General features: G+C 62.7%; 1 protein-coding gene across 1 annotated transcript; it reads right to left on the minus strand.

Annotated features, from left to right (window-relative positions):
• Positions 1–226: 226 nt before the first annotated feature.
• Positions 227–7,622, minus strand: SEMA3B (semaphorin 3B). Its single transcript, XM_021687015.1, has 18 exons — positions 7,555–7,622; positions 7,075–7,261; positions 6,196–6,353; positions 5,967–6,029; positions 5,441–5,560; positions 5,268–5,361; positions 4,982–5,101; positions 3,986–4,131; positions 3,783–3,894; positions 3,597–3,666; positions 3,376–3,520; positions 2,826–3,045; positions 2,475–2,566; positions 2,344–2,385; positions 1,949–2,106; positions 1,792–1,847; positions 1,558–1,697; positions 227–1,072 (listed from the first exon to the last, which is right to left on the minus strand). Exons 2-18 carry the CDS (start codon positions 7,181–7,183, stop codon positions 671–673), a joined length of 2,247 nt encoding a protein of 748 aa, XP_021542690.1. The 5' UTR covers positions 7,184–7,261; positions 7,555–7,622; the 3' UTR covers positions 227–670.
• Between the last annotated feature and the right edge of the window lie 6,939 nt (positions 7,623–14,561).

Consider the following 14,561-nt stretch of genomic DNA (forward strand, 5'->3'; position numbering starts at 1 on the left):
TTACATATCACCAAATTTCATTTTCTTCATAGCACTCAGCCAAGAAATCCTATTATTCAGAATACACTGTGTATGTCAGTAGGACCCCAAAAGGCCCCACAGAATCCACTTGGTCACATGAAAACCATCTTTAGTCCTCCCCACAGCATCCTCAGCAGAAACTGAGGTCTTGAGACCACGAGGAAGTTGCCCAAGGCCACACAGCAAGACCTGGCACCCGGGGTTGTGCGCTGGAGCCGTTCCAGCTTCGGCTGATAATGTGTTTATTGCATTAGTACAATCGGCCTGACCCACCCCACCCCCCACCGCTCAGCCTGTTCACAGCTTTCTGCTCATTGCCCAGGGAGGAGGGCCTTCCCCCGGGGTGGGCACTCCGGGCACCTCCTCCGCCCAGGTCGTTGCTCTGGAGCCCTGCTTCTCTGCCTCCTCAGGATCAGCAGGACCCTGTGCCCGGCCCGGGCCGCCCCTCCCAGCGCTACATTCAAGGGTTATCCTCTGTTAATAAATAAGCCGGCGAGGCAGCCCCGCGGCCAGGGCCTGTCGGTCGGTCGGTCGGTGTCTCCATCGGCCAGGGACCAGTGTGCCGGGCCCCCTAGCCGTGCGTCCCCCAGGATCCGTCCTCCCGCTCCCGCCTGGAGTCTCCTTCCCTGGGCCCAGCGTGGAGGCCGAGTCACCAGCGCGCGGCGCTGCGCGGCCCCCGCTCAGCGCGCGGCTCGGGGGCGTGCCTTCGGCGGTTTCGGCCCTTCCTCCGCGACTCGGGAGGCGGTGGGCGAGACTCGGGCGGCAGACGACACATTCGCAGGGAACTAGCGCCACCGCCGCCCGGCTCCACCAGCTGCAGGAAGTCCCGGTACCAGAGCTTGGGGCCCGGAGGGGCGACGGGCGCAGCCTCCTCGGCCCGGGCCAGCCTTTCGGCCTGCGCGGCGCTCAGCACGTGCAGCGCCAGGCGACGCAGCGGCTGCGAAAAGCCCTGCTCCACAGCGGCGCACAGGTACACGCCTGAGTCCCCGCGCCGCAGCCCGCGCAGCAGCAGCCCCCGCGGCAGGCGCTCGGCGCGCTCCTCCACAGCCACCTGCGGGCCGGGCCAGAGGGAGGCGTGGGCGTCAGGGTCGGGAACAGGGAAGCCCGGCTCCAGGCCGGGCCAGGAGAGGCGGCCGAGCGGGAGCAGGAAAGGGCGCCCGCAGGTGCACATTTGGAGGCTGGGTGCACTGGGACCGGTGGTCTAAAAGTGGATCCCCGTACGGGGCGGGGTCACCTGCACATGGCGGGAGGGGGAGGCGGGGGGCGGGGCAGGGAGCTCAATAGGCGGGGCGGGGGCGCGGCTCCTCTCGGATGGGGTTGGGGGTGAGACGGAATGAGGCCTCAACAGGATGTGGAGTGCAGGTAAAGGGACCAAACTGGACCTAGGGGCCTGGTTGAGCGGAGTCTCACTGGGCGGGGCCGGACCTGGCCTAGAGGTGGGAGCAGGCCGAGGGCCTCATTGGCTAGGGCGGGGCCTCTCCTGGATGTAGGGGCGGGACAAGGGCCTGTTGAGGAGGGGAGCGGCAGAAGGCTCACCTGGGTGCGGGCCGCCTCCCCTGCGCGCTGGAAGGTCCATTCCACTCGTGCCTGCAGCGAGCGGGGCTCACACTCCAGGAAGGCGCTGCCGCCTTCCACACCGAACACCTTCCGCTCCAGCAGTGTGGGACGGGACGAGTCTGGGGAGGGCAAGGGATTTGTCAGAATCAGGCAGGGCAGGGCAGGTTGGGGCGTCTTCAAAGGCCGAGAAGTGGGGGCAGCTGGGGCACTCACCCCCTGAGCACAGCATACTGGGGTCGCCGTTCTTCACGTCTTGCCGCCGAAACCGCCTGCGGGGAGGTGGGGTGGCAACATGGAATTTCCATGAGCCCTTCTTCGCTTAGCCAGTGCGGCAAAGGACTCCGGGTGGCCCGCCCCCGACCCTGCCCACCTTTTAGCGCTGGGCTGGAAGCGCGTGCACGCGGCCCCGTCCCAGGCGCAGTAAGGGTCACGTGCCAGGCAGCATTCGGCGCAGGCGCGGCCGTGGGCAGCACAGCGGTGCAAGGGGATCTGGGCCACCGCGCTCCGCGAGGCTACGTACAGCTGGTGCTAGGGGGCACGAGGGGCTCCGGGCTGACCAAAGGCAGCCCTGTGCCCGCCTCCCATGGGCAGAGATCCCTTACCCCACTTGACAGATGGGAACACTGAGGTCTCAGGTCACGCAGTCTAGCGAAGGCAGAACCTATACTCAAACCCGGGGCTTCGAACTACCAAGGGAGGCGTGGGGTGGGGGCACCCGGGGAACGCACTGGGTCCCTTTTAGCCCCAAGCCTTCTGGTCACTTACTCTCTTGGAAGAGATTTGCATGCTGGTGATAGCAGCTGAGTCCTGAGAGGGAGGAGGAGTGCTGGGGTCAGGGATCAGTGGGGTGGGGTTACTCCAGGGAGGCGGGTGGGGCGGGGGGAGCTAGGCCTCACCTCAAACACGTGCAGCTCCTCCAAGAGCAGCCCCTCCCCGTTAGGCCGGCTGCCCTTGGGGACCGAGATCACCTTCAGCACTGTGCCAACATCTGCAAGGATGAGAAGGAGTGAGTGACTCCTTGCGTTCCCTGATAGCTAGGGCTGGGGGTGTCCTCACTTCTGAGGCCTTTACCCTCAGCATGGTTGGGTGGGTGAAGAATGTGGGTTGGAACAATAAGAGCAGCATCCAGAAGGAGATGGGGGCATAACCCAGGCAAAGATGTGGAGGTGAGACTGGACAGGGGCAGCTTCTAGTAACCGGCCAGAGTCTAGACTGGGTTTAATGGGTGATCATGGCAGGACACTGACCTGTGCCAATGAAGAGGACGTCGTAGTGTCCGTCAGCAGCTGCCACATGGTCTGCAGTGATCCGGGTGAAGGTGTACCCGGCACCCACTTGTAGGAAGAGAGGGCGCCCACCCACAGGCAGGACCGAATTGTACATGAGGGGGTGGTTCCGGGCAAACTGAATGACGTCATCAGGAAAGTCCTTGGTAGAACTGAAGGTGCCAAAGGTCTTGCTGGGGCACTGAGCGGTGGGGAGGAGGCGCGACAGGGATGTGGGTATGAGGGTCTGGTGGGCCCACAAGAGACCTCCAGGAACTAGGAGTGTGTGGGGGTGCTAACGGACAGAGCCTTGCCCTGGGAATCTGAAGGGAGAAGACCCAGCCTTGCCCTTGGGAGTCTTAGGCAGAAATGTGGCCTTTCTTTTAGAAGCCCTGCCTGATGAAGGTGATGTTTATCCACCCAAGGATAACAAACAAGAGGAAGAAACCACATTCACCAAGAAGGTCCCAGGCCAAGTTCTCCACCCCTGAGACTTTAAGTGGGTTGTGGTGGGAATCCTGGGGCTACGCACCATGCCTGGCCGGGGGTAGGGGACACGGCCCTGATAGGACACCCACTGGTGCAGGGGCCCTTCCTTGTGTGCAAAGGGCCCCAGGAAGGCACGGCGCACATCGTTCATGCTGTACACGCACACTGCAGAGCCTCGCAAGACGGTGCTGTAGGCGAAGGCATGAGCAGAGTGAGGGGCCCCGTAGAGCCGGCCAGCCCCGCCCGCGACTTCGTGCCCCTCACCTGGATGTGGAGAAGGCGGCATAGAGCAGCGGGCTCCAGCGGTCCCTCAAGGACAGCAGGAACACATCCTCTGTGGGGAAGGGGCCTAGTTGGGGGAGGGCACACAGCCCTCCGGGCGGCCGGGCTCCTGGGTCTGGGCCCCTGCGCTCCCTCTCCCCAACTCCACCCTCCACTCCGGGCACTCACGGAGCTGGTCGAAGTGCGTGTCACCCTCGACACCTGGCACAGAGCACACCAGACGCGCCTTCAGGAACGTGGTCCACTTGTTGACCAGGCTGCGCTGGCCGCCCACGTCATTCTGCAGGGTCACACACAGGGCATGAGGCGGAGGCCCAGAGAGGCAAAAGGGCAGGGGCGTGGTCACCGGATGTGGCCCAGGGACTCCTCACCCGACAGATCTGGCCAACGCGGGACACAGACAGGCGTCCCAGCGCTGGTGCAGCCTCCACTGCCGACTCCCGGAAGAAGAAGTAGACCTTGTCATCGTCGGGATTCTCGCTCTCCGGGATCCAAAAGACCTTGACAAACTTGGGCTCTAGCGGCAGGAGGTGTGAGGTCAGCAAGGTCCTGGCCCTGCACTCGTGGGACCCATACGCTCCCTCTCCTAACTCTGGTGCCCCCAGAAGCCTGTGGGGCGGCATCTGAGCACCCAGTCTCTAGGACCAAGTTCATTGGGATGGATGGCACTGCACGCGGACAGGATCCGGAGGATCGGGACCTGTGAGTCAAGAAGCAGCCACGAGAGGGCAGCAGAGACCGAGACTACCTGGACAGCAAGCCTCTGCCCTGGCCCCTGACAGCTCCCCAGGCCAGTGGGCCAAGAAAGGAGGGAGATGGCGGATCAGTTGTACCCGCACTCATGAATCTTCCTATTGAGCAGGAAGCAGATGCCCCCATTCTGCTCGGTCCCCTCACTCTTAGAACAAATGACTTGGACCCTAACAGCGCAGACCCCTTCTCCTTTCTCCTCTCATGGGTCTGTCTGTTCCTTGGCTTCTTCCTACCCGGGGTTCTTTGCACTGGTTGTCTTTTCCCTCAATCCTGCTGTGCTTTGGGAATTAGCTCACCCCCTCTCGTCAGCAGAGGGGCTTCCTCTCTTGTTCTCCCACCTGGTCTCCTTTTCCCTTTCTGTCTGTGCCCTCACCAGTCTCGCGGCCATTGGAACCGATCTTATGATGTATTTGTTCTGAGTTCTGTGAACTCAAAGAGGGTGCGGGCCACACATCTTGTCTGCCCTGCAACCCCATTACCTGGCACAGGACTGGACGCATGGTAGGTACAGTGAGACCCGGCTGCACCCACTGCTCACTTCCGTTATGGGCCTTACTCGGCACCTACCCTGTTGGGGATGAGGGCCCCGCCCAAAAGCCCCACCAGCCTCTCACCGTTGAGCCAGCGGGAGTCGTGTGGTTCTGTCCGGAGACTTGGACGCTGGCCCAGGCTGCGGAAGATGGTGAAGTCCCGGCCCATGAGGTCTGCAGCCACCCCTGAGTACAGTTCTTCTCCTGCAGACACGGCGAGCGCTGTTCAGCCAATCTGAAGGCTCTCGGTGGGGTTGGGGGGTGCTTGGAGAGCTCTGGGAGCTCCTTGGGAGTCAGTGAGGCCATGGGGGATCCCTGGGGCTCTCAGGAGGGTCGAGAGTCTCTGAGGGGCCCTAGCCTTCGGACTCACCCACCAGCACGGAGGCAGCCCGATGCCTCGGGTCATAAGGACTCTTGCCCTTGCCGTCCTCTAGCCTTCGAAGGTCCAGCCGGAGTATGGGCTCCTGGGAGGCAGGGGGCAGTTGTTCCTTTCAGGCCCTTCTTCACCTCCCAGCCTCCCTCTCTGCCCAGATCTGGCCTTACCTCCAGCCGGTGGCCCACCTCCACAAATGCACAGGTTGGGTGGAAGGCCCCTGTGCCACAGGCCAGCAAGTGGGTGCGGTTGTAGGCGTGCAGCAACTTCACGAAGTTCATGCACTCAGTCTAGTGGGCGGGCAGGGCCAGGGACAATGAGGCCTCCCCCAGGGAGGCAGGCTTAAGGGGTCCCAGCTCACCAGTGGCACCTCACCCCTTCCTCTCTTCTGCGTCAGTCCAGGCAAGCACCAACATGGGCCGCAGCGACCTGCGTGCCCTTGGTGACCAGCCCAGCCCACCTCTCACCAGAAGGGGTGCATGGAAAAGCATAGGCCTGTACTGCCCCCTATGACTCAGAGGCCCCCAAGAAGAATCACATGAGCCTCCACCCTGAGTCACTACCTCCAAACTTCAGCCACCTCGACCCCCTGCCCCCATCCCAGCCAGAACAGGCAGGCCTCTGTCTTAGTGCTGCTGTCTTGTAAAGCGCGAGGGGCTGGCCTCCCCACTCCCACCCCCGGCAGCCGGCACTCACACCAATGTCCTTCCCCGCCCAGTTGCACTCCTCTCGCCATTCCACGGGGGCCGGCCAGGCCAGCTGCAAGGAGGTCGGGGGGAAGGGGACACAGGTCAGGGCCTTTGCATGTCTCTGGGCAGAGGGTGTCTTCTCAGGGGGCCCATCCCCCTGTGTCTCTCCAAGCAGTCTGGAGTGGGGTCCTGGGACTCTTTCCCTAGGAAACACCGAAGCTGGGGGTCCCTGGCACCTTCTTGGCCCGCTTGCTGATATTGTCCAGGCTGAGGGAGGCCACATGGTTCTCGGCGCCCACAAACAGGCGTCCTCTTTCCTCATCCACCAGCAAAGCTTCATAACAGCAGGTCCTCTCTAGCCTGAAGGTCCGGAGACCGTGCCGGGCCTGGAGCTCTGCAGGGTAGGGACACCACTGAGGATTTGCCAGCCATGCTGGAAGCTTCCCCGAGACCCTGCCTGTCACTCTCACAGGTCATGGTTGTACATGTGACCTGGCCCACACACATGTGAGTTTACACGTGTGTGAGTTTACACTCGTGAAGACAGGCCCACCCATGTGTGAAGCTTCCATGGTGGGCAGTGCAGCAACCCCCCAAGGGGAAAGCAGGTTGAACTCCTCGGGCAAGCTTGGACAAGCAGTGTCTGCAGGCGGGCGCATGGGGAGGCCAGGGTGCTGGGGGAGGCCGAGCATGTCTGGAAAGCCAGAACTGCAAACCCAAAGTCGGGCTGAGGGTTCTCTGCCACCAGCCTGAGCTCAGTAAGATGCCACTGCCTAGTGACCGGTGACCGCCCTCCCGCGTAGGGGCGTGGGAAGGGGGCTCTGGCGGGCACCACACCTCAGCTTCCCTGGGGGTGGGTCGTGGATGGGACACAGGCAGGATCTGTTGCCGTGGGAACGGAAGGGGTCTTCCTGGGAAAGCAAGAGGAGAATGTGCGCGCAGAAAGTTTGGGGGCTGAGGCCAGGACAGGGTTAACTGGAGATGGCCTGAGAGTGCCCCCAGTCACACCCAGGCCAGTGGCACAGGGCAACAGCAAACGCAGTGCCCCCTACCCACACTGGGCCCTTCTCCTGCCCACCCTGAGCTGAGCCCTCCCGCCTGCCAGGTGCACCTACCTTGGAAGGAGAGCCGAAGGCGCGGGGGGCTGGGGCTAGCATCCCCCAGCACTGCCGCCCAGAGCAGGGCCAGGCCCAGGATCATGGCGGCCGCCCCGGCCCGCCCCATCCTGGCGGCTCAGGGTGCTCCGGGTTCAGCGGGCGCGTGTGGAGGAGCCTTGAGCCGCCCTGGACTCTGCCCCAGGATCTGGAAGAGAAGGAGCTGCAGCAAGGACGAGGGCGGGAGGCTGGGGGGGGGGGGGGGGTCCCCAGGGATCAGATTACAGCCCCTAGGGGAAAGAGGCTGGGGGGTCGCATTCCACTTCCGAGCTCTCCCCTCCCTCAGAGTGTGCCCTGCCTGGCCACAATCACAGACACACCCACGCTGGGCACACCCTCGGGGTCACCCCCACACTGGCAGGCGCCCGCCCCACCACGTCACCCTCCCCAGGAACCCCCCCCAGACACACAGGCATTAATTCACAAACTCTATGCGCCTACCCCACGCCAGCCTGGGACACAGGGGGACACAGACAAGGTCCCCATGCAGGAGGGGGCAGAATGCCAACAAGGACTCAGATCAGTGCAGTCATTTCAGAGGGCGCCCTGTGCGATGAGCAAAACAAGCCAGTCCTGGGAGTGAGAGCGGCCGGTGGGAGTCAGGCCTCGGCGGTGGCTGTGGACCCAGGGCCTACAGAGAAACAGAGGCACCTTTGGGGCTGGAGCTGGGGCCAATGGTGTGGGCGCCTGTGAGTTTGAGTGTTCCTGAGGGTCGCTTTGTGTGCGTGCGTGCATGTGTGTGTGCGTGTGTGTGTATGCGTGCGCGCGTGTGTATGCAGACAGGTGTGTCCATGCCTGTGACCGTGTGTGGCATGAGCGTTGTATTACACGTGTAGGTACATGGCATGCGTGTGCACTTTGCGTACGTGTGTACATGTGTGTCATACACGTGTGCGTGTGCGATTGTGTGCACGCACACGTGTATGCGTCTCTCTGGACATGCAGGTGAGCAAATACAACCACAGCGGCAATCACTGCCTTCAACTCTGAGACGCGCCTGAAAGCCCCTCCTCCGAGGAAGAAGTGTGTGCAGGAGCCCCAAGGCTTGTGCCCCCGCCCCGGGCTGGACCGAAGCCTCCGCTTCTGCCTTGGAGGTGGCTCCCACTCGGATATAGCAGCCCCAGCTTCGTGCTTGACCTCTCTCTCCCCACCCAAGCCTGGAAGGGGCTGGTTACGCAGAAATTCTGTGAGCTCAGACTTCAGACCCAAGAGGAATCAAGTGGGGGGAGAGCCAGGGGTCTCAGGCAGCCTCTCTACCACACTGCAGGTGAGCTGCCCGTCCCTCTCTGAGCCTCCCCCGCCTCCGCGCCTCTCCCTCCCCTGCCTTCGCCCTCAGCCTTCCCCATCTTTGAGCCCCTCCACTTCTGCGCCAGAGCCCTTCCCCTGAACCCCTTCCGTGGAGCCAGCATCTGGCCGCAATGCCCATCGTCCTTCCCAGAGCTGGCTGGGCAGGTGCTGGGCACGGGAGCCCTGGCGTGGGGCAAGGTCCTGGGGTGCCGTCAAGCAAGGGGCACAACTGCCAAGGCACGTTTCAGATCGCTCCCCACCCCCAAGCCCCTGCCCAGTTCCGCAGCTCCCGGACCCCTCCCAGGCTAGGACTCCCACCTCCCGCCGTCCCTCCACTGACACTTGCCACTGCTTCCGAGCCCGTGAGCTCTGCGATGCCACAGAAACCCGGCTGCCTTCCCACACTCCACCAGAACTCCGGCGGCAGTGCCTCTCCACCCCAGCCCCACCCGCCCTGGAGGAGGGGAGAAGCCTGGGGACCGCGGGGCACCCTCTGACGGCTCCTTTAAGGAGCAGCCCCCGCCTCCACCAAGCCGGCCGCCGCCCCACACGCCGTCAAGTTTACAGGGTGGATCGGGTGACCAGGCAGGCAGCCTGGGTCAGCAGAGTTGGTGGCCTGGCCAGAGTGGAGCGGGCACAAGGGAGGGGCGACCCCTTCCCTGTCAGGCCTCAGGGCAATAGGGTGCGCCCAACAGCGGTCCAGCCCAGTCCAGGGCGGCCAGGCAAGGCGCAGGAAGAAGAAGAAGCCAGATAGGGGCCCCCTCCCCAGCCCCAGATGGCTCTGGGAACAGGCAGAAGGAACAGTAGGTCCAGGGGACTCGAGGTCCTCACCTGTCCCGACACAGCTGAAGAGCTGGAGGCGGGTAGTGAGGGGCTCAGCTGGGATGGGAGGGTTGGAGGGCCGGGCAAGAGGTTCTCGGGTGGAGGTCTGATGGGCCCCCTGTTCCGCCCCAGGCCTTCCTCACCACTTGAGCCGCTTCGTGCTGCCACCACCTGGCTGGCAGGGGCTGGGATGGCAGCAGTTGGGGCGAGAGGAGAGGGCCAGGCAGGCAGTCAGCAGATGGCAGAGGCCCACACGTTTCACGTCTGCACGGCAGGATGGAGGCCCATCCAGAGACCCCCTCCTGATAGGCGGTCCTGCATCTCTGCTGGGAGGTGAGGGGCATTCTGTGTGACCTGGGTGACTCAGGATGGGACCTCGGGGCCTCACCTGGGAAGGGTCTTGGGATCTTGGCCTGAAGCTGAGTCTGGTGGACGACCCTATTCGTACACTAGGAGTCTACTCTGAAAGGGCCGAATGTTAACCACGGCTGAATGGGGCCCTCAGGTCAACGGGGCGAACGTTCAGGGCTTGAAGATGGGCTTTCAGTCCTCAATCCCCCCAAAAGGCATCTTCCTGAAACCTCCCCAAGGCTGGTTGGCAGCTCCTCAGTGGTCAGTGAGGAAAGTTGTAGGCTTCAAGGGCTGTGGCCGCTCTCCCCCCAGCTCTCCTGGAGTAACAGTATCTGTGCCCAGCCAGGGTGGGGCCGTGCCCTGCTTTCCTGAGTCTCAGGACCCAGTGTTCCTGGATTGGCCTGGCTGGCTGGCTGGCTGGCTGGCTGGCAGATGAAGGGAGGGGCTCAGTGGGAGGACCAGGAGCCTTCAGGAGGGGGAGTGGAAGGATGCACCCCAGCCTGAGCTTTTGGACTTCCGGGATGTAGCCTCTTTCTCCTCCCATCTTCTGCCTTGGACCTGGGCAGCCTCCCCTGGCCCCACACAAGGGAACAAAATTCTTCGGCTGTTTACAATTTTCCACCCTAGCAGCCAAGATCAGCAAGTTCCTTTGAGGTCCCCACCCACCCCCACGGGGTGCCCCCTACCTGCCCCCACTGCTTTTAGTTCTTCAGGCTCAGGGTCCCAGTCTCTGTTTCATTCCCTCCCAGCCCCACATCCATACTGAAAAGCGGGACCAGGACCCCCCCCACACACCATCTCTGCAGCATCTTGGGGCTGTCCGTTGCCCACCTGAGCCCTTTGGGTTGCTTTCCTTGCCCTAGAGGAGTTCTCTTCCCTGGGGCAGGAAGGGAGATCTGCAGGGCTGGGAGCCCAAGTGTCCCTGTCCCCACAAGTTCTCTCTGCTCCTCAGCCGCAGGTCCAAGCGTATGCCAGACCCTGGGTGGGGACCTCACAGAGGCAGCCCTCCAGGAGCAGCGTCATTGACTGTGGGTTACGCTGCACTCCGGGAGTCTCAAAGGATTCTGGAATCAGGCAGCCTGGGTCTGAGTCTTGACAGAATGGAGCAAACTAGGGAATGCAGTTGGGGTCCCTACTCCTACCTGCACCCCAGCCCAAGGGCCACCTCAGACTCCTGGCCTCTACGCTTTGCCAGGGTCGCCACGGGCAGAGGCCTGCCTGGATTCTTGCCCCAATGCTACCTGTCAGTGCCACAGCCTTCCAAGGCCTTGGTTTTTCCTTCTGGAAATAACTGAATTGTCATGCCAAATCCTACCACCCCCCTCCTGACCCCTCATCACCAGCCGGGCCTGCCCTCTGCCTGGACTCTAGGTGGTGTGGCTGGGGTAGGACATCCATCTGAGGAAGGCTAGCGTCAGCGCTCCCAGTGCCCAGCCTGGGTTGGGTCAGGCCTTGCCTCCCCACTCGCACCTGCTTTAGCCATCAAGGCTGGTGGCTCCAACGTCATAACCTTTCCTAGTTCTGGCCACATGGGAACTAGGACTCGCTACCCTGAGGACTTAGGCATTGGGTGGGGGTGGGCCCAGGGAAGCCTAACTGAGGCCTGACTTCCCTGACAGTCCACTACCCACCCCGGGAAGATCTCCTGGGGAATGGTGTTAGAGCCCTTCCCCCACGCGCCCCCAGCCTGGAATCCACGCTCCCGGGGACCCCTGGCCCACCTTTTTGGAAAGATCAGCTCTTCCCCTCCTTGCCCGTTCCCCTTCCCTTCTGAGGGCCATGTCCGTGCTGAGGTGGAGGGGCCGAGGGAGGGGCCGCCAGGAACCCTGGGCCTCTGGCTGTGGCCCTGCCCCCACCCGCTCCGCCCCAGCCCTCCGCCTCCTGCACATTCCTCCTGGGCTGAAGTCAGCCCCTCTGGGATGGGGGAGCCCCCCCCACCAGCCACATCACAGCTCTCCTCTTGCTCCTGTTTTCTTCATTGCCCAGCAGGGTTGGGGGGGAAGGGCGGGGGGGGGCGGGGGGTGGAGCCTCCCTCTCCCCTCCTCCACAGCCTAGGGGAGTGTGGGAGGGGGGGTGCCAGGAATGCAGCCAAAGTAGACTGGGGTGGCACTCCATGCTTATTAACATATATTAACATAAGTGCTACCTTCCCTTAATCGGCTCGGGGGACAGCTGCCCGGGAGTGCGAGTTGGGAGGCTCTGGATGCTGGGGTGGGGGCGAACCTGCCCCAGGGATCTGCCCCCCTTAGTAGACTGGGAGGAGCAGGGTGGAATCGCGACTGCTGCTCCCCAGCTGTGTGTCTCTAGGGAGACACTGAACCTCTCGGATCTCTCTCCTCAACTGCCCTGCGGTTGCAGCTGGGTGCAGGGTGGGGGAACGCAGGGGTCCGCTCTTGGTGCCACCTCCGCACCCGGCATCCTGGGCCTCCAGGCAGACCCTTCACTGCTGCGTCTTTTAGTCCGGCTTCCCCGGAACCCTTCTCGGGCTTGGCTCTTCTCCTGTCCCCCCCACCCCCGCCCCAGCCCCCAGCACAATGACTGCCTCCACCCTCCACCTGAACCTCTGTCCCTCCCCGACCCCTGGGGACTCCTCAGTCTTCGTCCTCCGAGTCTCCAACCCAGCCCTGGCAGGGGCCAAGCGCCCATCCCTTCTCCCAGAGGCCCCGATCTCAGGGAGAACTTTTTGCCCGGTTAGACGGACAAGGCCCCGCCTCCTCCCTCAGCAGCTTGTGGCCTGACCCCTTCACCCTACTCCCAGGCTGTGCCCTTGTGGTCTTTCTGCCACTCCTCCTCCCAATGCCTCCCCTCTGCAGTACCCCGCCCCCCACCTCAGAGAGCTCGCTGGAGCTTGGGGGTTCCCAGGCTCAGCCTTAGCCGACCCCGCCAGTGCTCCGGGCACCCAATTTTGGGGAAGCAGCAGCTCTTTCTTTGCCAGGACTTTGCTTTGGGCTGTGCTCGCCACACTTTAGGCCCTCCCCTTTGTCACCTGCTAGACTCTCTTCTTCACCATTCAGTATCCAACTTTCCCGGTGTCACGTCGGTGTCCCTTCCTCTGTGAAGCCCCAGATGCCTAGAACACCCAGGTTCAAGCCTCTCTGCAGGCCTCTGGGTCCCCCAGTGGCTATCATCAGGCAGAGGACAGGTACAGGGAGGGAGGAGATAGAATGCCTGCAGGAAGCCCTTCCACCCTCCTGGGCCTGCTGAGTCGGGCGGTGGGGTGGGGAGGGGGGCGGTGGGAGACTGATGGACAAGGGACACATCAAGTCCCTACTTGACCCTGCACCAGCCCCTCAGGCCTTGACTCTCTCCACCCACAATGAGTTTGGAAAGCAGAGTCAATGGGAAGGGACATCAAACTGATTTTTCTCCTAAGTAAGATCATCTGTGGGGCTTATTTCATGCAAGGGGAGAAACCAAGACGGAGAAAAAGTGATCCATGCCCGCTTGGACCCTGGTGTCCATCACCGTTATTAACCGAGGAGCTAAGTGGCTGGCAAGTATGGACACACTCGCTGTCACATAGCTGCACACGTACCCCACCTGGCCCAATGCCCTCCTTGGATGTGTGGTGGGGGCTGGCTTTCCCTCTGGGTGTCCAAGAGGGGTTAGGGGAATGCGTAGCCCCATGACAGGGATGTGGGCCCCCAGGATCTCTTTTCAGGGCAATAGACAGGAAGATTGGGCTTAGTTGTTTGGGAGTGAGCCTGAACCCAGAAGTCAACCACGAGAAGCTACGATCCTGTTCCTGCCCTCTCCCTGACTCCCAGGGCAGCTAGGACCTGGCCTACCATGCCACAGAACAGGTGGCTGGAGTCAGGGCTTGTGTTCTCCAGCGTCCTGGCTGGCCTGGCATTCTGGGTCTGGGATGGGGTCTATGGGGGGATAATATGAGGGGCCCTCGGTGGGTGGGGAGTAGGAGGTTTGCCTGACATCAGAAGGAACCGTGGGGCTACCCAGGAACATGGTGAGGTGTTCTTCCAGGCCTTGGCAGCCCCTGCAGCGTCACAGGTCCCAGATCTCATGGGTCGCCTCCCCATTCTGCACCTCGAATCTTGGCCTCCACCCACCTGTTGTGGGGGGCCTGGACCTGAGCTGCCCACTGGCTCCTCTCCACAGGGTCTCCCTAGATCCTGCCCTCCTAAGCCCTCTGGCTCTCAGAGCTTGTCTCTCTCTCTTTCCAGCTGTTTCCCCACCCTGCTGATGGGTTAAAAATACCAAGGCTGCCACCACATCAGTAGCCTGAGCAACTGCTTGGAGTGGGGTGGGCCCTCTGAGAGGTGGATCGGCCTTGTGGAGGTCTCCACCGGCTGGTGACAGCCCACTTCACACTGGGACCCACAAGCTTAGTCTGGAAGCAGGAGCCTGGGTCCCTTCCCTAGCTCTGCCTATCTAAGAGTCCCAGGCCTCATGGCTGCTGCTGCCCATGGGTGGGGCCAGAAAGATGGGCCTTCTTCAGCTGGGAGTGCTCCAAGGTACACAGGGCCAGGGAGCACTGAATCTCTCTGGCTGCCCTCACCCCGGTGCTCCCAGGGATGAGGTTCAGCCCCTGGAACGCTCCAGGCAGTCGGGGATCCCCAGGAGTCAACCCCATGGAGTCCCTCCCTTTGGGGTGTAGGATACCTGGGATGCCACCCCCCACACCCCTGCCATCCCCAGCTGCCCCCCAAGGCTGGGAATTTCCCAACTGCCAAAGACAAGGAAGAATTGAAAGGCCGCCCCCGCCAGTGCTGGGACAATGGGGCCTTATGGCCTCCAAATCAGAGCAGGGGTAGGAAGGCCGAAGGCAGGTGGGGGCCTAGCTGTCTGCACCCAGGGAAGCCTTGCTTGCCAGGACCCAACCCGGACCCGCTGCAAGCTGGGTACAAGGGGATCCTGGCCAGAATCCTGCAGGGCCCACCCAGGGAGAGAGGCCCTGGGTGCGTCTGGCAGACAATGCCGGCCCCTCAATGGTCCCTCTGTGCGGGGGGATTCCCCTCAGGAGGGAAGGA

Source organism: Neomonachus schauinslandi, chromosome 1, assembly GCF_002201575.2.
Source record: "Neomonachus schauinslandi chromosome 1, ASM220157v2, whole genome shotgun sequence".
Taxonomy (NCBI): Eukaryota; Metazoa; Chordata; class Mammalia; order Carnivora; family Phocidae; genus Neomonachus; species Neomonachus schauinslandi.

Bases quoted from the DNA above. Each gene is read 5' to 3' on its own strand.
- SEMA3B (XM_021687015.1), bottom strand. From the start codon at position 7,183: ATGGGGCGGGCCGGGGCGGCCGCCATGATCCTGGGCCTGGCCCTGCTC. The intron at 5,102-5,267 runs GTGAGTCCGAAG...CCGTGTCTGCAG, and splicing joins GGCTGCCTCCGTGCTGGTGG to GAGAAGAACTGTACTCAGGG. The intron at 2,567-2,825 runs GTCAGTGTCCTG...TCATCCTTGCAG, and splicing joins CGTCCTCTTCATTGGCACAG to ATGTTGGCACAGTGCTGAAG.